General features: G+C 44.0%; 1 protein-coding gene across 2 annotated transcripts; it reads right to left on the minus strand.

The window, feature by feature from the left end:
* Window positions 1–995: 995 nt before the first annotated feature.
* TIMM10 (translocase of inner mitochondrial membrane 10) lies at window positions 996–18255 on the minus strand. 2 transcript variants are annotated; one of them, XM_056531179.1, is made up of 3 exons: window positions 18167–18255; window positions 7894–8007; window positions 996–1397 (listed from the first exon to the last, which is right to left on the minus strand). In XM_056531179.1, exons 2-3 carry the CDS (start codon window positions 7962–7964, stop codon window positions 1193–1195), a joined length of 276 nt encoding a protein of 91 aa, XP_056387154.1. In that variant the 5' UTR covers window positions 7965–8007; window positions 18167–18255; the 3' UTR covers window positions 996–1192. The 2 variants fall into 2 exon arrangements, with proteins under 2 accessions (XP_056387154.1, XP_056387155.1); XM_056531180.1 differs by lacking the exon at window positions 18167–18255 and adding an exon at window positions 18060–18159.
* Between the last annotated feature and the right edge of the window lie 3817 nt (window positions 18256–22072).

Raw genomic sequence — 22072 nt, forward strand, 5'->3', positions numbered from 1 at the left:
TTAAGCAGACACACAGGGCTACCTGCAGCAGGGATGTTTGGAAGCAGGGCCAGTGCACCAACATGAGTAACACACAGGCCCGCCTTCAAACCTCATTGCACACACAGGAGTGACGTGGGTAGCCCTGCCTGACTGCTGACAGGAGAATATGCAGCGTATTCTATGCTGTACATATTGTACTGTATCTTTTCCCACAAATATTGTATTAGTCTGCTAAACTTATCGTGCTCTATAACAGGCTTCTGAAAGATTAGATAGAATTATGATGGTTTACAAGGTTTCCTTTAAAAAGTTGTGCAGGGTTAGAGAGTATGGCACTTGTGCACAATTTGTGTGTGGTATTGCAGCTAAGCCCCATTTATGTCAATGAAGATATCGGTCATATTCCATGGACAGTTATTGTTGCTTTCTTCCAGTTATTATGCCACATTATACTGATCTAATTTAATTCTAAGGCTAGGTTCACATTGCAGAATTTCAGAAATTCTGGTGCAGCAGAATCCTAATGCCTCAATGAGATTCCGCAACACAGTCCCCACTACGGAATTGCAGCAGGAAATTCTACCGCCAAAAGAAGGTCGTTCATTCTTTAGGTGGAATCTGCACAGAATACATTGCCGTCTGAGTTCCTCAGTGTAAACCTAGCCAAATAATTTGCTTTGTTCCATTTTTATAAAAAAATTCAGCAACATTCTTGCTTTGCTTTCCTGATAATACTTTAGCAATTCTTTGTTATTCTCTGTTCCTCTAAAGGTAAAACTCTACTTTTTACTGACTAGAACCTAAAGGTATAATGCTGACCTCCATAGAGGAAAGGACATTCACTGTTCACTACATTCAATATAAAGTATTAATGATTATTAAAAATGACACAAAAATAACGCTATTTAAACATAGCCTTATTTTGTGTCATTTAAAATTTTTCTAACTTTTTCTATATACTAGTAACTGGCAATTCCCAGAGACACAATGAGTCACTTTCATGCTTAACACACTTTCATTTCACAAGAATCTTTTATTTTTTTTCTGCTGATTCATAATAAACCAACAAATGTAAGAAAAATTTAATACATTGCACAATGTGTACAACTAGAAAAGACATAAAAGACACATGGCCCTGTGTGCAGACAGGGCAACATGAAAATCAAAGATACTGCAGAACTGAGAACTATTAAGTCTGTTATGGGAAAAATTACTGTGCAGGTCCCACACCCTGCTGCATCTTCCTCATCAACTCCTCATCCTGCATGGAAAGTTCTGTGAGTTTCTTGCCCATCCGTTCATGGATATCCAGATATTTTGAGACACAGCGGTCAAGACACACGCTCTCTCCCTTGGACAGTTCTGGTTCCTTGTAGTGAGGGGGGACACACTTTTTGTGACAAGCACCTGTCATGCTAGAAGAAAATGAGACAACAATAAATAAAGTGGTATTAACTGACTTCATCACTAAGGTTATCCTGCCCAATCTGATCAAAACAATATACATCACTGCATACCCTTCCTCTGATATTAATAAAACACTATTCAAACTTAAAATTATTTATGCCATATCAATAGGACCCCCTGCCATCTCCAAAATGGAGCCTTTGGTCTTTACTATGAACGAAGCAACGTATACACACTCCTGCTCTATTCATTTGTCTATGGAGCTGTTTGAGTATAGTGCTTGGCTCTCTTCAGCATCTTCCTTTAAAAAAAATAAATGGGGCACAATGAAATGGAGTGTAAGGAGCAGTACACTGCTGTTAACTGTACAGGAGCCCGGACACATGTCATTTTAATAACAGGAGTCTCAGCTCAGAACGGCAGATTTGGCACATCATCTGCTCCTGAGCAGGCGCCCGGGACTAGACAGCCCAGCTTTATATGAGCAGGCAGGAGGCATATTATTGTATGCCTCCTCTCTAGTCTGCCAGGGAGGTGGTAAAGGGGTACTCCAAAGGAAAAAAAAAATACATTTTTTAAGTCAACTGGTGTCAAAGTTATACAGAGTTATAAAAAAAAATGTATACTTCTATTCAAAAATCTTAAGCATTTCAGCAATAATCAACTGCTGTATGCTCGAGAGGAAGTTGAGTTGTTGTTTTTTGTGACCATATTGCTCTCTCTGCTGCCACATCTGTCTGTATCAGGAACTGTCCAGAGCATGAACAAATCCCAAAAGCAACCCTCTTCTGCTCAGTCTGAATGATGCGTATTCTGCTCCTTTACAGGGACTAACCCTTACCCCTTCCTACTCCTGACAATGTCCTTGCACCTTTATCTGTAATGCAGCATCTAAAGATCATCTGAGGGTGCAGTGCACAATATACCAGCCAGGAACAAGGAGGGGTGTTAAGGCCGTGTTCCCACACAGTGTATGCATTGATTTTCAGAAAACGCATGTTGGAGTTCTCCGCTGCTGTCATCTTCTGCACTGCCTCTGGATAACATGTCACACTGCGGCTCTGTGCATATTGCCGACCAAGGTGGGACACAGGCAACTCAATGAGCCACGGCATTGGCCACCGGTGATCAATGCATCCCACTGAGGCTCCTGGTCGAGACAGGACATTAGTAATTTGGAGAGCCGAAGTGTGACCGTGGTCAACGTGGAAGAAGACAGCAACAAAGAACTGGAACGTAATACCAGAACACCAAGGGAGCTATGGCAGGGAAGTCAGGTTTATTGTTTTATATGCAGGCAACCCGGGCATGTGCAATGTGGTAGCAGAACCTTTTGGCACTTTTTGGGCACTCTTCCCTGCTGCACCAGCGGCTGCGGCTATCGTGTGCAGTTGCTTAATACAGTATGTGTCTAGACTTGCCACTGTTTAAGTCCAGGTACCATCTGCAGTTCACAACAGTGGCCGCATGTAAGAGTCCCCTTCATTTCCTAACATATTCTTTATTTTCTCTTTGTTTTTTCGATTCTGACACGCAGAAGAGTATTTGTTGCTTTTTTTTCCCCAATAAAATGGTCTATAAGGTTAGAGAGGGTGCTTTTACATCAATAATTATTTTTTTTTTACTGGTGTTGAGGGGCAGTAGCAGGCTAGTAATATTAGGCTGGGAATCGCAAAATAAATGGCCTTTCCCACCCTGGTAGTACTAGGTTGCCGCTGCTTGGCTTTTACAGTAAGCAGCAATCTACTTAACTCCATCCTGGCAGACTAGACAGGAGGCATACAAGCAGGACACTAGTTCTTGCTCTGAAGCCTTAAACCCAAGTGCTTTTTAGCATTCCTGTTCAGGCCCTCAGGCTGAATAGGAATGCCAGAAGTTATGCAGGGCAAATAGTCAGACCCGGAACAGGATTAATGGAACTAAAAACACAAACCACTGGACTAAAAATGCTATGACAGGTACGCTTTATGCAGACACTGGGAGGAATTTATAAAACTGTCTAATTCTTAAAACAGTACAGACAGAAATACTTAAAATGCGCTAGCCTTATTTCATCGGCTCAGGCCAGGCTGATTGATAAATCTGGTGCATCTTTAGACACCATCAATGGACAATGTGTCACACCGCGGCTCAGCAAATCACCGATATCCTGCCTCAGTGAGCCATAGACTAAGTGGTAGTCTAATGCATTGAGCCATGGCACTGGTCGTTGGTGGTCAATGCATCACACTGCCGCTAAACCTATTGCCAGCGGGACATCAGTGATTTGCTGAGCAACAGCAGCTGAGACTGGAGCGTGATACCAGGACACCAAGGGAGCGGAGGTAGAGGAGTCCTGTTTATTATTTTAGATACAGGTTAACACTATAAAATTGTCTACTTTTTAAAGACAGAGCAAACAGACATACTTAAAATGCACCAGACTTAACACAGCAGCTCAGGCCAGGCTCATTGATATATCTGGTGTCTCTCTAGAATGTCTAGTATAAGTTTGCACCGTTTAAGCGTACTCCAATTTTGCCGCATGGCATTTTACACCAAGCGTACCTGTCACTAGCTAAGGGGAAAATAAATGCTCCAGGCTGGTGCTGATGCTCCTGTGCAAGTTTCTAAATTCTGGTTTTCATCCTTTTATAGCTGTTATTTCCCTTGTTTATGTTGCCTACACTGCATGCAGCTTACGGAGGTGAAAAACTGGCTGTGCACTGAACTAAGGCTGTGTGACGTGCCCCCAGCTCACAGAGCAGGCTGAAGCATGCACAGAGCCTTGCTTGTCCTTCCAACACTTTCTATTATTTGTCTTAGCACAGAGACACGCAGGCAATAGCTGAGGGGACTAGCGAAGGAATCCCTACTGGTAGGAAGTATAGAGAATTTTTTTTCATCAAAAAATATACACATTTAATCGAGACATATAATACTAAATTTGCTAATAAATGGTTTACCTATTTTGAGATGAAAAAGAAAGTCTTAGTTCAAATTATCAGAACACTGGAGTCCCAAGCAGTACTTTTGGTTACATAGTTTATAAGGTTGAAAAAAAGACAAGAGTCCATCAAGTTCAACCTAAAGCCCTACTATGTTGATCCAAAGGAAGGCAAAAAAAAACCCATAAGGCTGATACCAATTGCCCCAAGTGAGGTAGAATTCCTTCCCAACTTCAATTGCAATCAGAATAAATCCCTGTATTAATGTCCTATCCTCGTAAATCTAGCATCCATAGCCTGTAATATAAACATCCAGACGCCCCCCCCCTTGAACTTGTTTGTTTAGTCAGACATCACAACATCATGAGGCAGAGTGTTCCACAGTCTCACTGCTCTTACAGTAAAGAATCGCTGCCTATAATGGAGAAACCTTCTTTCCGCTAGATGTAAAGGATGCCCCCTTGTCATGGTTACCGGCCTAGATCACTAGAAAGATCTCTGTAATGCCCATTTATATAATTGAACATTGAGATTAAATTGCCCCCAAGACGACTTTTCTCGAAATTAAGTAACCCCAAGCTTGATAACCTGCCTTGGTATTGTAATCCTCCCATACCACCAATTATCTTTGTCACCCTCCTCTGCACCATCTACAGTTCAGCCATGTCCTTCCTACACACAAGCGCACAAAACTGGACACAATACTCCATGTGTGGTCTGACTAATCATTTATAAAGAGGCAAAACTATGTTTCTGTCCTGAGTCTTCATGTTTCTCTTAATACATCCCATGACTTTGTTAGCCTTGGCAGCCACTGCCTGGCACTGATCACTAAAGTTGAGCTTACTGTCAACCAATACCCCATGTCCTTTTCGGTAGAAATTTTACCTAATGTTTTATTATTTAGCACATAATTGTGCATGTTTTTACGGCCTAAGTGCATCACCTTACATTTATCCACATTAAACTTAATTTGCCATGCCTGTGCCCAAGTCTACAGTTTCCCCAGATCCCTCTGTAATATTAAAGGGGTGTTCCAGAAAAAAACTTTTTTTTATATATCAACTGGCTCCGGAAAGTTAAACAGATTTGTAAATTACTTCTATTAAAAAATCTTAATCCTTCCAATAGTTATTAGCTTCTGAAGTTGAGTTGTTTTCTGTCTAACTGCTCAATGATGACTCACATCCCGGGAGCTGTGCAGTTCCTATGGGGAAATTTTCCCCATCATGCACAGCTCCCGGGACGTGACATCCTCATTGAGCAGTTAGACAGGAAACTTCAGAAGCTAATAACTATTGGAAGGACTAAGATTTTTTAATAGAAGTAATTTACAAATCTGTTTAACTTTCTGAAGCCAGCTGCTATATATAAAAAAGTTTTTGCCTCGAATACCCCTTTAAGTTATTCTCCTCTGTGGTGATCCCCTTACCTGGTTTAGTGTAATCTGCAAATATAGAATTATACTCTGTATTCTCTCTACAAGGTCATTAATAAACATATTAAAAAGAAGTGGACCCAGTACTGACCCCTGTGGTATCCCACTAGTAACTGGAACTATTCACATGTCACCCGCAAGCGCTGCCCTCCCCGTCCTCCTGTCTGTTGCGAGCCGCCGGCGCTGGACCTCTGCACTGTACGCTGTATCCTATGCCCGGGCTGCAAAAGATAAACAAAATAAACTTTAACTCACCTTCCCCCATTGGTCCGGTACCGGCCTCACCTGCTTCCTGGGGACGGGAACACCGAAGAGCTGTCAGCCTATCACCAGCCGCAGCGTTGTCCCGCATCGGCCGATGATAGGTTGAGCGCACTGTCATGTAGGAAGCGCGCTCAACCTATCACCGGCCGAGGCGGAACATCGCTGCCGCCGATGATAGGCTGACTCTACTACATACACACAATCACACACTTAATTCTGCTGCATACATACACACACACTCAGCTCTCCTACATACACACACTAAGCACTGCTGCATACACACACAAACTCGACTAAATACACACACAACTCTGCTACATACACACACATACACCTCTGCTACACACACAAACTCTGCTACACACACACACAAACTCTGCTACACACACACACAAACTCTGCTACACACACACAAACTCTGCTACACACACACAAACTCTGCTACACACACACAAACTCTGCTACACACACACAAACTCTGCTACACACACACAAACTCTGCTACACACACACAAACTCTGCTACACACACACACACAAACTCTGCTACACACACACACACAAACTCTGCTACACACACACACACAAACTCTGCTACACACACACACACACAAACTCTGCTACACACACACACACACAACTCTGCTACACACACACACACACAACTCTGCTACACACACACACACACACACACACACACAACTCTGCCACACACACACACACAACTCTGCCACACACACACACACACAACTCTGCCACACACACACACACAACTCTGCCACACACACACACACAACTCTGCCACACACACACACACCTCTGCCACACACACACACACACACACAACTCTGCCACACACACACACACACAACTCTGCCACACACACACACACAACTCTGCCACACACACACACACACACAACTCTGCCACACACACACACACAACTCTGCCACACACACACACACAACTCTGCCACACACACACACAACTCTGCCTCACACACACACAACTCTGCCTCACACACACACAACTCTGCCTCACACACACAACTCTGCCACACACACACAACTCTGCCACACACACACAACTCTGCCACACACACACAACTCTGCCACACACACACAACTCTGCCACACACACACACACACACACTAACACACTCAACTCTGCTACATACACACACACAAACAAACATAGACCGAACAGCCATACCTCCTTGTCCCTCCCTGCACATACAAAGGTATTCTTAGCTGTACGGTCACCATGGTTACACTACACAGGGGCAATCTTTTGCACTCATCAAGAACAGCAGGGGCAGCCGGCTTCTTACATGACCATGTGCTCAACCTATTACCGGCAGAGGCGGAACATTGCTGCGGCCGGTGATAGCCTGACGGCTCTCCGACGTTCCCGTCCCCAGGAAGCAGGCGAGGCCGGTACCGGACCAATGGGGGGGAAGGTGAGCTACAGTATATTTTGTTTATCTTTTGCAGCCTGGGCATAGGGATACAGCATACAGTACAGAGTTCCAACACCGGTGGCCCGCAACAGACAGGAGGACGAGGAGGGCAGCGCTTGCGGGTGACATGTGATTAGTTCCCCGATGTGGAGACAGCGCATCACTGGGTTGATCATTCGTTCCTGAGGGGGAGGGGCCCAACCGGTATTACGGTATGGAAAAAATTCATATCTTGCAGGACAAAAATTTCGGTATTCGGTATGAACCAGTATACCGCCCAGCACTAATTACACACATTCTGTTAACATGCTGCTAACTTGAAAAATCACTGCAATGCCATACTAGGCATAACAGATACCAGGATTTATCATTTGTACAAGCATTTTGTGCACTGAGATGGTTTTAAAAAATTCTCACCGGTTATACATATCTGCCATCATTTCAACTTCAAGTTCTGCTGCCAGCTGTTGAGCTCTTAAAGGATCCATGATATTGGAGTTAGTGATTTATATGGTGCATGTATACACGTTCCTAGAGAAGGTAGAGAAACAAGTACTAGATGCAGACTATTATAAAATAAAATGATGTTAGGACTGCACGCAATTTGCTGCAAATTTTTATTTTCATTCACCTTAAGCTGTACAATTAAATGCTAGTAGAAATATTGCACAGTATCTATCAAACAGAAATAGGTGCCCATGTCGTGTATTGTAAAAAGCAATTCTATGCATTTATACAGTCTTGAATGCTGCAGGACCGTATTCAGTAAACATGACATGCAGGTCTGCTGACCACATACATCAATGACATGTATCGCAACAGGTTCAATAGTAAATACCTAATACAGTGGTCCCTCAACATACGATGGTAATTCGTTCCAAACTACCCATCGTTTGTCGAATCCATCGTATGTTGAGGGATCCGAGCAATGTAAAGTATAGGAAGCTGTACTCACCTGTCCCCGCCGCTCCGGACCAGGTCCTCACCGCTCCCGATGCTGTCCCAGGGGCTCCCGATGCTGTCCCGCTGCTCCGGTGTCTTCTTCGCGATCCTCCGACTTCTTCCGCATCTTCTGCAGGGTTCGGGCCTTGCTTTCTGGTGACGTTATTACGCTGCTGTGCCGGCACGGCGTGCGTAGTGACGTAATAACGACGCCGGAAAGTGAGGCCCCGACCCTGGACAAGATGCGGAAGACACCGGAGGATCTCGAAGTGGACCAGGAGCAGCGGGAATGGGTAAGCGAACCTGACAGGGATGCTTAAACTGCTATCCGACAGCAGCTTAGGCATTTTGCGCTGTCGGATAGCAGTTAATGTGATGGCCTCGACATATAAAAGCATTGTATGTCGATTTTATCATATGTCGGGGCCATCGCATGTCGGGGGGGGGGGGGTTACTGTACTCCAAAATTATTATTTTTTTTACATTTCTTATTTGTAAAATAGGGGGGGGGGATTTCATTTTTATTGGGAGAGTGTTTTATTTATATTTTTTAAAATGTATTATATTTATAGGAATTTTTTGATTGCTGTTGCTAGTGCTAAAACATTGCATAGTATAATTGTGCTGCAGAAAGTCCAATGAATCTCACATAGCCTGAAACGGTGTTAGGTGCCCTAATAAGTTTTGTTCACAGCATCTAAAAAGGTTAATGGCAGACATCAGCGGAATCTCTGATACCCACCATTAGCGTGTGCATGAAGTGCAGCTCTCGTGCTCACTTTATGTTCATGACCTGAATGTATAAATGTACACTGTAGTACGCCAAGTCTCAGGACACTACTTTATGTTAGTGGTAAATATGAACATTTTGCATTTTTCTAACTTTGAAGCTCTCTGCTTGTAAAGAAAATGAACATGCCAAATAAATGATATATTGATTCACATATACAATATGTCTACTTTATGTTAGTGGTAAATTTTCGTCGATACTTGCATCATTTCTTGGTGAAAAATTCAAAAATTTCATGAAAAATATGAACATTTCTCATTTTTCTAACTTGGAAGCTCTCTGCTTATTAAGAAAATGGATATTCCAAATAAATTACATATTGATTCACATATACAATATGTCTACTTTATATTTGCATCATATAGTGGACATGTTTTTACTTCTTGAAGACATTAGAGGGTTCATAGTTTAGCAGCAATTTTCTAATTTTTCACAAAAATTTCAAAATCTTAATTTTTCAGGGACCAGTTCAGTTTTGAAGTGAATTTGAGGGTCTTCATTTTAGAAATCCCCCATAATGGACCCTATTATGAAAACTGCACCCCTCAAAGTATTCAAGATGACATTCAGAAAGTTTGTTAACCCTTTATGTGTTTCACAGGAATAGCAGCAAAGTGGAGTGGAAAAATCTAAATCTCCATTTTATTTTTATTTTTCTTGTAGCCCTATTTTTTTTCTTCATTTTTACAAGGGGTAAAAGGAGAAAAAGCCCCTCAAAATTTGTAACCCAATTTCTCTCAAGCAAGGGAATCCTTCATATGTGGATGTAAAGTGCTCTGCAAGCACACTAGGTGGCTCAGAAGGGAAGTGACATTGGGCTTTTGGAAAGCGAATTTTGCTGAAATGGTTTTTGGGGGGCATGTCACATTTAGGAAGCCCCCATGGTGCCAGAACAGCAAAAGAAAAGAAAAAAAACACATGGCACACTATTTGGGAAACTACACGTCTCAAGGAAAATAACAAGGGGTACAGGGAGCCTTTACACCCCACAGGTGTTTGACGAATTTTCGCAAAATTTGGACTTGAAAGTGAAAAATTAGATTAACCCTTTGAATTATCCCTTCCCCTAATAAAAGTTTGAATCACCCGGCATTTCCAATAATAAAAAAAAAAAAACAGTGTAAATACAAAAATAAACATATGTGATATCGCCGCGTGCCGAAATGTCCGAATTTAAAAAATATACCGCTAATTAAACCGCACGGTCAATGGCGTACACGCAAAAAAATTCCAAAGTCCAAAATAGTGTATTTTTGGTCACTTTTTATATCATGAAAAGATGAATAAAAAGCGATCAAAAAGTCAGATGAATGCAAAAATGGTACCGACAAAAACTTCAGATCACGGCGCAAAAAATTAGCCCTCATAGTGCCCTGAACACGGAAAAATAAAAGTTATAGGGGTCAGAAGATGACAATTTTAAACGTATAAATTTTCCTGCATGTAGTTATGATTTTTTTCTGAAGTAATACAAAATCAAACCTATATAAGAAGGGTATCATTTTAACCGTATGGACCTCGAGAATAAAAATAAGGTGTCATTTTTAACGATAAATTTACTACGTAGAAACGGAAGCCCCCAAAATTTACAAAATGGCTGTATTTTTCCAATTTTGTTGCACAATTATTTTTTATCCAGTTTCGCCGTAGATTTTTGGGTAAAATGACTGATATCATTACAAAGTAAAATTGGTGGCGCAAAAAATAAGCCATAATACAGATTTTTAGGTGCAAAATTTAAAGAGTTCTAATTTTTTAAATGTAAGGAGGAAAAAACGAAAGAGCAAAAACCGAAAAATGCCTGGTCCTTAAGGGGTTAACAGAATTAGGTCAAACACCTGTGGGGTGTTAAGGCTTACTAAACCCCTTATTAAGTTCCTTGAGGGGCGTAGTTTCCAAAATGGGGTCACATGTGGTTGTAGATTTTTTGCTTTTGTGTCAGAACCTCTGTAACTGTAATCAGCCACCCCTGTGCAAATTACCAATTTAGTCCCCTGTGCAAATCTCCTCAAATGTACATGGTGCGCTCTCACTCCTGATCCCTGTTGTGCACGCGCAGTGCACTTTACTTCCACATATGGGGTATTTCTGTTGCGTTACAAATTGTGGGGGTCTTTTTCTCCTTTTACCTCTTGTGAAAATGAAAAGTATGGGGTAACACCAGCATTTTAGTGTAAAAAATATTTTTTTTTACACTAACATGCTGTTGTAGACCCCAAGTTTCCCTTTTCATAAGGGGTAAAAGGAGAAAATGCCCCCCAAATTTGTAACAATTTCTCCCAAGTACAGAAAAACCCCATATGTGGCACTAAACTGTTGCCTTGAAATACAACAGGGCCCCGAAGTGAGAGTGTGCCATGCGCATTTGAGGCCTAAATTAGGCATTTGCATGGGTGCGGACCCAGATGCAAGCATAGCGTTTGCCTCCGCTATCAAAAAATACCCTACGGCAGTGTTTCCCAAAGGGTGCATCCAACTGTTGCAAAACTCCAGGCATGCCTGGACAGTAAGTGGCTATCCAGCAATGCTGGGTGGTGTTGTTTTGCAATAGCTGGAGGCTCAGTTTTGGAAACAGTGATATATGAGACGTTTTTCATTTTTAGGGGGAGGTAACCGTGTAAGGGTGTTTGTATATTTGGTGTTTTACTATTTATTTGGTGTAGTGTTAACAGCGAGTTTCCTGCTGGGAGTTTGAGCTGCGGCGGAAAATTTTCCAAAGCTCAAACTTGCATTGGGAAATTCACTGTAAACCCCCGCCGTGTGAATGTACCCTGTACATTCACATGGAGGCGGTGCACAAACCTCCATCTGTTGCAAAACTACAACACCCAGCATGCACTGACAGACCATGCATGCTGGGAGTTGTAGTTTTGCAACAGCTGAAGGCACACTGATGAGGAAACACTAAGTTAGGTAATAGATCCTAACTCTGTTTCCCAAGCAGTGTGCCTCCAGCTATTGCAAAACTACAACTCCCAGGATGCACTTACTGCCAAAGGGCATGCTGAGAGTTGTAGTTATGCAATAGCTGGAGGCACACCACTACAACTCCCACTGCCCTTTTGTTGACCGTGCATGCTGGGAGTTGTAGTTATGGAACAGTAGCCACAAGGAATGCTGGGAGTTGCAGTGGTGTGCCTCCTGCTGTTGCATAACTACAACTCCCAGCATGCCCTTCGGCAGTAAGTGCATGCTGGCAGTTGTAGTTTTGCAAAAGCTGGAGGCACACTGCTTGGGAAACACTGAGTAAGGGTCTGCTACCTAACTCTGTGTTACCGCATCAGTGTGCCTTCAGCTGTTGCAAAACTACAACTGCCAGCATGCATGGTGTGTCAGTGCATGCTGGGAGTTATAGTTTTGCAACAGCTGGAGGCACACTCGTGCGGAAACACTGCTGCTCTGTAGTCCTGCCGCCGCCGGTTCTGGGGCCCCGATCCCGCCGCAAATTGCCGGTCTCAGGACCCTGCCGGTCTCAGGTATTGGCACGGGATGCCTGCTGGACGATTTCAGCAGGCTTCCCGTTCTGTCGACCACCCGGTTAGCAGCGGTAGACGGAAACGTACAGGTTCGCCCTCGGTCCTAAAGTCCCTGGACGCGAGGGCATACCTGTACGCCCTTAGTCCTGGTGTGGTTAAGGACCAGGCCAATTTTATTTTCCTTTTTTCCTCCTCGCCTTCTAAAATCCTTAACTCTTTTATATTTCCATGCACAGATCCATATGAGGGCTTGTTTTTTTGCGCGACCAATTTTACTTTGTAATGACATCGCCCATTTTACCATAAAATGTACGGCGAACAAAAATTTTTTTTTTTAATTGTGCGAGAAAATGTAAATGAAAAACGCAATTTTACTACTTTTGAAGGGTTTAGTTTTCACACTGTACACTTCACAGTAAAAATTACATGTCTTTATTCTGGGGTCAATACGATTAAAATGATACCCATGATTACATACTTTTCTAATATTGTTTAAAAAAAAAAGTCAAACTTTTATTTTTTATAAAATAAGTATGTTTAAAATCACCCTATATCCCTTTTTAGTGGCTTTTTGTTATTTTTGGGGGGAATGTCCAAAAAGCAGCAATTTTGTACTTTATCTTTTTTTTAAGTTTACGCCGTTCACCATACGGGATCATTACAATTACATTTTGATAGTTTGGGCATTTACACACACGGCGATACCAAATATTTTGTTAATTTTTTATGCTTTTTTAGGAGTAAATTGGGAAAAAGGGGCAATTTAAATTTTTATTGGGGGATGGGGATTTTTCCAATTTTTTTTTCCTTTTAAACTTTTTATGTCCCCTTAGGAGACAATTTATAACAATCATTTGATTGCCAATACTCTTCAGTGCTATTCATAGGCATAGCCCTGACCAGTATTATTGGCGATCTTCTGCTCAGGTCTGCTCAATGTCAGAACAGAGGGGATGACCCCGGGAGAGCAGCAAAGGCAGGTGAGGGGACCTCCAGCCGGCATTCTGTATGATCGGATCTGATCATCCAATATAACGCCCGCATTGCCGCAGATGTCGTGACCTGTATTGATCACGGCATCTGAGGGGTTAATGGTGGACATCAGCGCAATCGCTGATGTCTGCCATTACTTGCGGGTCTCTGGCTGCTGATAGAAACCCGTCCAGTGCTCGAGTCATGTACAGGACGTAAATGTAAAACCTGGTGCATTAAGTACTACCGCATCAGAACGTACATTTACATTCACTGTCCTTATTTTTGTTGTCCCTGACATGGACAGAGGTGTCAGCAAAGAGGAAATTCAAAAAGAAAAGAACTTCCTCTGTAGTATACAGCAGCTAATAAGTACTGTAAGGATTAAGATTTTAAAATAGAAGTAACTTCGAAATCTGTTTAACTTTCTTGCACCAGTTGATAAAAAAAAAAAAAAAGTTTTCCAGTGGAGTACTCCTTTAAGGAAGGGGCTTATTTTGAAGGTGACTATTAGATGCAATCTTTTGATTGTTACTACTGTTCAGTTCTATGCAATGCCATAGCATTGATCAGTAATATTGGTGATCTACTTGTACATCCTGCCTGATGGCAAACTATACAAAGAGATCCCAGAAAGCAGCATGGAGAAGGTTGAGAGACCTCCGGCCACCATCTTCACTCATCAGGCCCTTTTGCCTGCGATGTGGATGCTCTGATGAGTGTCACCAAAGCTCCACAACTGTTTTAGATGTTGTGATCAGTAGTGATTACAGCATCTAAAAGATTTTTCAGATTCTTCAGCCCGCCTTGCTGCCCATTCATGGGATTGCTTCTTCATTCAAGGCATTGTTCTTCTCTAACTTCCAACTGTCTCATAGCCAGGGTTAGAAAAAAAAAAACAGCCATCAGGTTGCCATGGCAACTGAGAATTTCACCCTGTCGCCTAGGTGTTTGTCAGCTGTAGCACCAGGGGCGTATAGCAGTCAAATACACCTAGCAGCTGATGTATCCCTTTTAACGTAGCGCTGGGCCACCTGTGCAGAAAAGTACATTCTCTGTGCTGCCTCAGGCGGTGGCCGACAGTAGCTCTCCCCATTCTTCCTCTCATTTAGACACTTTTGTGGTGCCTACTGAATGCAGAAGGCTGCAGTGTGGCCAGAGAGGAACAGTAGCGGAGGGTGTGGCCTTGCCACAGTGACTATGTGCCCTACCAGCCTGCAGGAGAAGCTGCCATCAGGAGTGTGAGAGACTGTCAGGAAGCGACCTGAAGAGAGCACCTTGCACTGCAGTCGGTGCTGTGGGCACTGCTATATGTGGTAGGGCAGAGCGAGGGTTGGGGGATAGAGGACAGTTACCTGGCCCCCTGCTCCTGCGCAGGAGGCACATGTAGTAACTCTACTTTAAAGGAGAACTCCAGCAAAAGTTAGGGGATAAGTAACTGACCACTGGGAGCCCTCGCGATCTCCGGGACAGGACCCTGGCGCTCTCAGTGAGGAGCATGTCGTTTACTGGCACGAGCTTAATTCATTTCTATGGGAGCATCTGTGATGTCCAAGTGCTGTACTAAAGTCTTTTCGGCGCTCCTATAGAAATGAATGGAGCGTGTGCCATCTGCACGGGCTCCTCACTGAGAGCCAGTTAATTTCATTGATTTTCATTCAGTAGATTTTTGCTGGAGTTCTCCTTTAATAAAAAGTTATCAAAATATCAATATGCATTTGGATAAAAACTATGGCACAGTAACTGGAAAATTGTGCTGGTTGTTGAGGAAAAAAAAAAAAGCTAACTGTGGATCGAAAAAAAATTACCTTCACAACCTACAATAATGGATCGAACCAACAGAGCAGCACAAAAGCTTAAATGGGTGCTCTTAGATACAAAAAAAAAATGTATGTGTTGTTCACCTTGGCAAAACATTAACCTTTCTATTATACTTCATAAGAAAATGTTATTTCCTTTTAATATAAATCATGGCTTATACAATCATGGCTTTGTCCAAGCTGAAGCATAGGCATGGACAAAGTCCAGTAAATGAGGGTGGGCTAGCACTCCTCTGTGCTCTCTCCTATCTGATAGGACTCCTCTGTGCTCTCTCTCCTGTCCGATAGGACTCCTCTGTGCTCTCTCTCCTGTCCGATAGGACTGCTCTGTGCTCTCTCCCCTGTCCGATAGGACTGCTCTGTGCTCTCTCCCCTGTCCGATAGGGCTCCTCTGTGCTCTCTCCCCTGTCCGATAGGGCTCCTCTGTGCTCTCTCCCCTGTCCGATAGGGCTCCTCTGTGCTCTCTCTCCTGTCCGATAGGACTGCTCTGTGCTCTCTCTCCTGTCCGATAGGGCTCCTCTGTGCTCTCTCTCCTGTCCGATAGGGCTCCTCTGTGCTCTCTCTCCTGTCCGATAGGGCTCCTCTGTGCTCTCTCTCCTGTCCGATAGGGCTCCTCTGTGCTCTCTCTCCTGTCCGATAGGGCTCCTCTGTGCTCTCTCTCCTGTCCGATAGGGCTCCTCTGTGCTCTCTCTCCTGTCCGATAGGGCTCCTCTGTGCTCTCTCTCCTGTCCGATAGGGCTCCTCTGTGCTCTCTCTCCTGTCCGATAGGGCTCCTCTGTGCTCTCTCTCCTGTCCGATAGGGCTCCTCTGTGCTCTCTCTCCTGTCCGATAGGGCTCCTCTGTGCTCTCTCTCCTGTCCGATAGGGCTCCTCTGTGCTCTCTCTCCTGTCCGATAGGGCTCCTCTGTGCTCTCTCTCCTGTCCGATGACTCCTCTGTGCTCTCTCTCCTGTCCGATAGGACTCCTCTGTGCTCTTTCCTGTCCGATAGGGCTCCTCTGTGCTCTCTCCTGTCTGATAGCACTCCTCTGTGCTCTTTCCTGTCCGATAGGACTCCTCTGTGCTCTCTCCTGTCTGATAGGACTCCTCTGTGCTCTCTCCTGTCCTATAAGACAGGAGAGTGCTTGCCCACCCTCACTTACTGGACTTTGTCCAAGCTGAAGCACAGGCATAGACAAAGCCATGATTTCTATAAGAGGAAATAACATTTTCTTATAAAGTATATTATAAAGGTTAATGTTTTGCCAAGATGTACAACATATAAAGTTTTTGTATCTGACAGTGCCCATTTAAATCTAGAACACATGAAATCATCATCTTCTGCTTGCCTCATTTAAGCCAAATTTGGGGTGCATTCACACTAAGGTTTCTTCAAATGGTGACCGGATCCGGCTTGAATATGTAAAAACCGGGCACTCCCTTATCCCAGCCGGACATAGCCTGCATCTCATTCATTTGAATGAGCCTACCGCAGTAAGATAGTGACTCCGGTCGGCTCATTTTTGCCCCGAATCCCGTTTTGAGGCCCGTTTTCAGTCCAGCCAGCATGAAAAGCGTGCAGGATACGGTATGTGTGAATAGACCCTTAGGCTATGGTCACACAGTGGAATGTTAACATAGACATTCCACAAACAGCGGAACACCATCAGATCATGCCGGCGCTAGGACCGCTCGGAGATGCGCTGTCTCATAGCTGGCAAGGTTTTTCCTTGCTGAATCAGCAAAAACATTGAACAGGTTCAATGTTTTTGCGGACAGCATAATCAGGATTTCGGCAGCAGCTTGCTGCAAATTCTGCTGTGTGAACAGAGGAGCAGAATCCCATTGAAATCAATGGGACTCAGCTGCTGTGGAATGTTCGTGCGGACATTCAGCTATTGCCTTAGGGTCCATTTATTTATTTTTGCTGCAGATTTGACTTCAAGGAGTATTAAAATCAGCTGCAGTCGATCACGTATGTGTGAACGTATTCTAAGAAAGGCTTATCTAAAAGGAAGGCAACATATTTTAATTTCCAAAATTCATAACAGTCTATGGGTATACTGACACCTAGCGATAGGACTAAGCATTGCAGCCAGTCATCTCAATATGCTGATTAGAATTACTCATGAAAATCTAATAAGCTAATGTTCATATTGAACAATATTCCAATTCTTTTTTTAACAGCTGTAGCTATAGTTCACCATGTATAGCAGTAAAAAGTGATTCAATGGTATTCCTATGGCCACAACTTTTGTGTAACCTTGATCCCCCTAAACCAGTGTTTCCCAAACAGGGCGCCTACAGCTGTTGTAAAACCAACTTCCACCATGCCCAGACAGCCAAAGACTTTATTCACATATACAGTATCCTCATACCAGTTGGCCATGTAAGAAAGCTGGCACCATACAGACCCTGCTCTTTTTATTGTATTACAGCAGTGTTTAATAACCAGGGTGCCTGCAGCTGTTGCAAAACTACAACTCCCAGCATGCCTGGACAGCCTTCGGCTGTCCAGGCATGATGGGAGTTGTAGTTTTGCAACAGCTGCAGGCACCCTGGTTGGGAAACACAGTATTACAGGAAGCCAGACTTGCAATGTCATACACTTGTCCTGACGGCTTCCAGGTTACGGCAGTACAGCGCACTAATGGCTGAAACGGAATAAGGAGATGTCTCACACAGCCGTAAACCTGGAGGACATGCACACTCACCTAGGGAACCGGCGCCGGAAGCACGTGTATCACACTGACGTAGAAGCACTTCCGGACACCATAGAGTCCAAGGACACAGAAATGCGACCGAAAACATAGAGTACTGCAGACATCCTTCACCACAGGCTCATAAGCGCCACCTTCAGGACGCTCTGGTTAATGCTTAGGTGTCAGTATTAGGAGCGCGCTGTTTTTGGTGACTGCTTTTTTATTCCCTTCACTATTCCTATATATATATATATATATATATATATATATATATATATATATAGAAAAAACTTAATGGGGGGATTTATCATTTGTTTTACACAGTTTTTTTTCGTGGTAAAAAGTGTTTTAAACTCTTAAAAAAAAAGTACTTGAATGTGTAGCGTGTCAAGGTCAGCGTTTTGCATTGGTAGGGATTGATCAACTGCGGCTTTTCAAGAATTCAGGTTTTTGCAGAAGTGGCAAATGTACACCAGTCCGGACATGGCTTAGTTTTTTTTTTGTTGTCTAGAATAGTAGCAAATTTTTGCACAAAAGGATAAAAAGTCCCAAATTTGGCCCAACAAGATGATGTAAATTCGGGAAACATATACAAGTATACCGGGACTCCACCCCGTTCGCACCAGACTCCGTGAGGTGGACGCCGCAACAAGCAACAGAAACTCTTGTTTAGGATAAGTTTCCACTTGGTTTTTTTTCTGGCAGTTTTTGGATATCTGCCACTGCAGTTTTTGAGCCAAAGCCAGAAATGTATTCAAAAGGAATAGGACATATAAAGGAAGGACTTACACTTCTCCTCCCTTATGGATCCACTTCTGACTTTGGCTCAAAAACTGCAATGGCAGTATTCCAAAGACTGCCAGAAAAAAAAAGTGGAAACTTAGCCTTAGTCTCCTGTGGGGACTAAACAAATATATAAAAAAAAAAAGGAAAAAAAAAAAACTAGAAAAGGGAATAAGCCCCCCCCCCCCAATAAAAAAAAAAAATTCCCCTCTTTTCCCATTTTACAAAAAAAAAAAAAGTAAAAAATAAATTAACATACTGGATATTTCTGTGTGCGGCAATGTCTGATCTATTAAAGGAAAACTGTCAGATATTGTCTTCCGCACTATCCACAGTACTGGTGGATAGTGCGGGAGACGCTGATTAAAATGAGCCCTACCTTAACCGGATCTGCCTGGCCATTCGCCCCCAATTGTACTTTTATTCTATGTGTATATCTTGCTGTAACTGGCACGGGCGGGGCTTCTGCTGGTTAACTGGCACTGATGTCAGCTCCACTTATGAATATTCATCCCCCCCTCCCTTCAGTTAGGAGCGGCGAAGAGAGGGAGAACTGGAGGGAGGGGGGATGAATATTCATAAGCGGCGCTGACGTCAGTGCCAGTTAACCTGCAGAAGCCCGGGAGAACTGGAGGGAGGGGGGATGAATATTCATAAGCGGCGCTGATGTCAGTGCCAGTTAACCTGCAGAAGCCCCGCCCGTGCCAGTTACAGCAAGATATACACATAGAATGAAACTACAATTACGGGTGAACGGCCGGGCGGATCCGGGTAAGGTAGGGCTCGTATTAATCAGCGTCTCCCGCACTATCCACCAGTACTGGGGATAGTGCGGGGAAAAATATCTGACAGTTTTCCTTTAATGTTAATAATCTTGTACGGTGAACAGCGTAAATGTAAAAAAAAACTGATTTTCGTTCACATCACATCCTACAAAAAAAATTATAAAATGTAATCAAAAAGTCACATATACACAAAAGTGGTAACGATTGAAACTAGAGATAAAGGTGCAACAATTGAGCCCGGTAAACAGAAAAATAAAAAAAAGTTATAGGGAGTGAAAATAAGAAAAGGCTTATCCTTTTGGCGTTATATCACTCTTTTTTAGCTCCTTGGCGGTTTTGCAAAGTTGCAGCATGTTGAGCCTATGGCGTTTTTTTTACCTGAAATCGTGGCTTTTTTCTTTCATAGATGTCTATGGGAGTAAAAAAACGCCAAGAAAAACAACATATGGGTTTTAACTTTGGCGTTTTTTCAGGTGGTTTTTATTCTTTTTTGGACTTTAGCAATCCAAAAAAGTGATGGAGATACCTTTTCTGATGAAATTTGTAGGGTACCATTAAAGAAAATAAATAAAAAAGATACAGTAGTGATGAAAAAATTTGTATCTAAAGAAATTTATCTTTTTTATAACAAGATTTTTATAAATTTTTAAAACAGGGATCAATTTATGTGTGCGGGCAGGGCACTAAAAATATAGCCGACAATAATAAAAATGTAATTGTTACGCCGAGCGCTCCGGGTCCCTGCTCCTCCCCGGAGCGCTCGCGGCGTTCCTCTCTCTGCAGCGCCCCGGTCAGACCCGCTGACCGGGAGCGCTGCACTGACATTGCCGGCGGGGATGCGATTCGCATAGTGGGACGCGCCTGCTCGCGAATCGCATCCCAAGTCACTCACCTGTCCCGGTCCCCGGCTGTCACGTCCTGGCATGCGCGGCTCCGCTCCTTAGGGCGCGCGCGCCAGCTCTCTAAGGTTTAAAGGGCCAGTGTACCAATGATTGGTGCCTGGCCCAATCAGCATAATTAGCTTCCACCTGCTCCCTGTCCATATTACCTCACTTCCACTGCACTTCCTTGCCGGATCTTGTTGCCTTGTGCCAGTGAAAGCGTTAGTGTTGTCCAAAGCCTGTGTTCCAGATCTTCTGCTATCCACTTTGACTACGAACCTTGCCGCCTGCCCCGACCTTCTGCTACGTCTGACCTTGCCTCTGCCTAGTCCTTCTGTCCCACGCCTTCTCAGCAGTCAGCGAGGTTGAGCCGTTGCCGGTGGATACGACCTGGTTGCTACCGCCGCAGCAAGACCATCCCGCTTTGCGGCGGGCTCTGGTGAAACCCAGTAGCAACCCTAGAACCGGTCCACCGACACGGTCTACGCCAATCCCTCGCTGACACAGAGGATCCACATCCAGCTAGCCAAATCCTAACAGTAGATCCGGCCATGGATCCCGCTGAGGTGCCGCTGCCAAGTCTCGCTGACCTACCCACGGTGGTCGCCCAGCAATCGCAGCAAATTGACCAACAAGGACAGCAGCTGTCGCAGTTGACCGCCACGTTACAGCAACTTCTGCCACTGCTACAGCAGCAACCATTTCCTCCGTCAGCTCCTGCACCTCCTCCGCAGCGAGTGGCCGCTCCTAGCCTCCGCTTGTCCCTGCCGGACAAATTTGATGGGGACTCTAGACTCTGCCGTGGCTTCTTGTCTCAATGTTCCCTACATATGGAGATGTTGTCGGACCAATTTCCTACAGAACGGTCTAAAGTGGCGTTCGTAGTGAGTCTTCTGTCTGGAAAGGCCTTGTCTTGGGCCACACCGCTCTGGGACCGCATTGATCCTGCCACAGCCACTGTCCAGTCCTTCTTCGCTGAAGTCCGTAGTGTCTTCGAGGAACCAGCCCGAGCTTCTTCTGCCGAGACTGCCCTGCTGAACCTGGTCCAGGGTAATTCTTCAGTAGGCGAGTACGCCATGCAATTTCATACTCTCGCTTCCGAATTATCTTGGAATAACGAGGCTCTCTGCGCGACCTTTAAAAAAGGCCTATCCAGTAACATCAAGGATGTGCTGGCCGCACGAGAGATTCCTGCCAACCTGCAAGAACTTATCCATTTGGCCACCCGCATTGACATGCGTTTTTCTGAAAGACACCAGGAGCTCCGCCAGGAAAAAGACCTTGATCTCTGGGCACCTCTCTCACAGTATCCTTTGCAATCTACCCCTGTGCCTCCCGCCGAGGAGGCTATGCAAGTGGATCGGTTTTGCCTGACCCATGAAGAGAGGACTCGCTGTAGGGATAAAAATTTATGTCTGTACTGTGCTAGTACCGAACACTTCTTGGTGGATTGCCCTATTCGCCCTCCA

This window comes from Hyla sarda, chromosome 7, assembly GCF_029499605.1.
Source record: "Hyla sarda isolate aHylSar1 chromosome 7, aHylSar1.hap1, whole genome shotgun sequence".
NCBI classification, from domain to species: Eukaryota; Metazoa; Chordata; class Amphibia; order Anura; family Hylidae; genus Hyla; species Hyla sarda.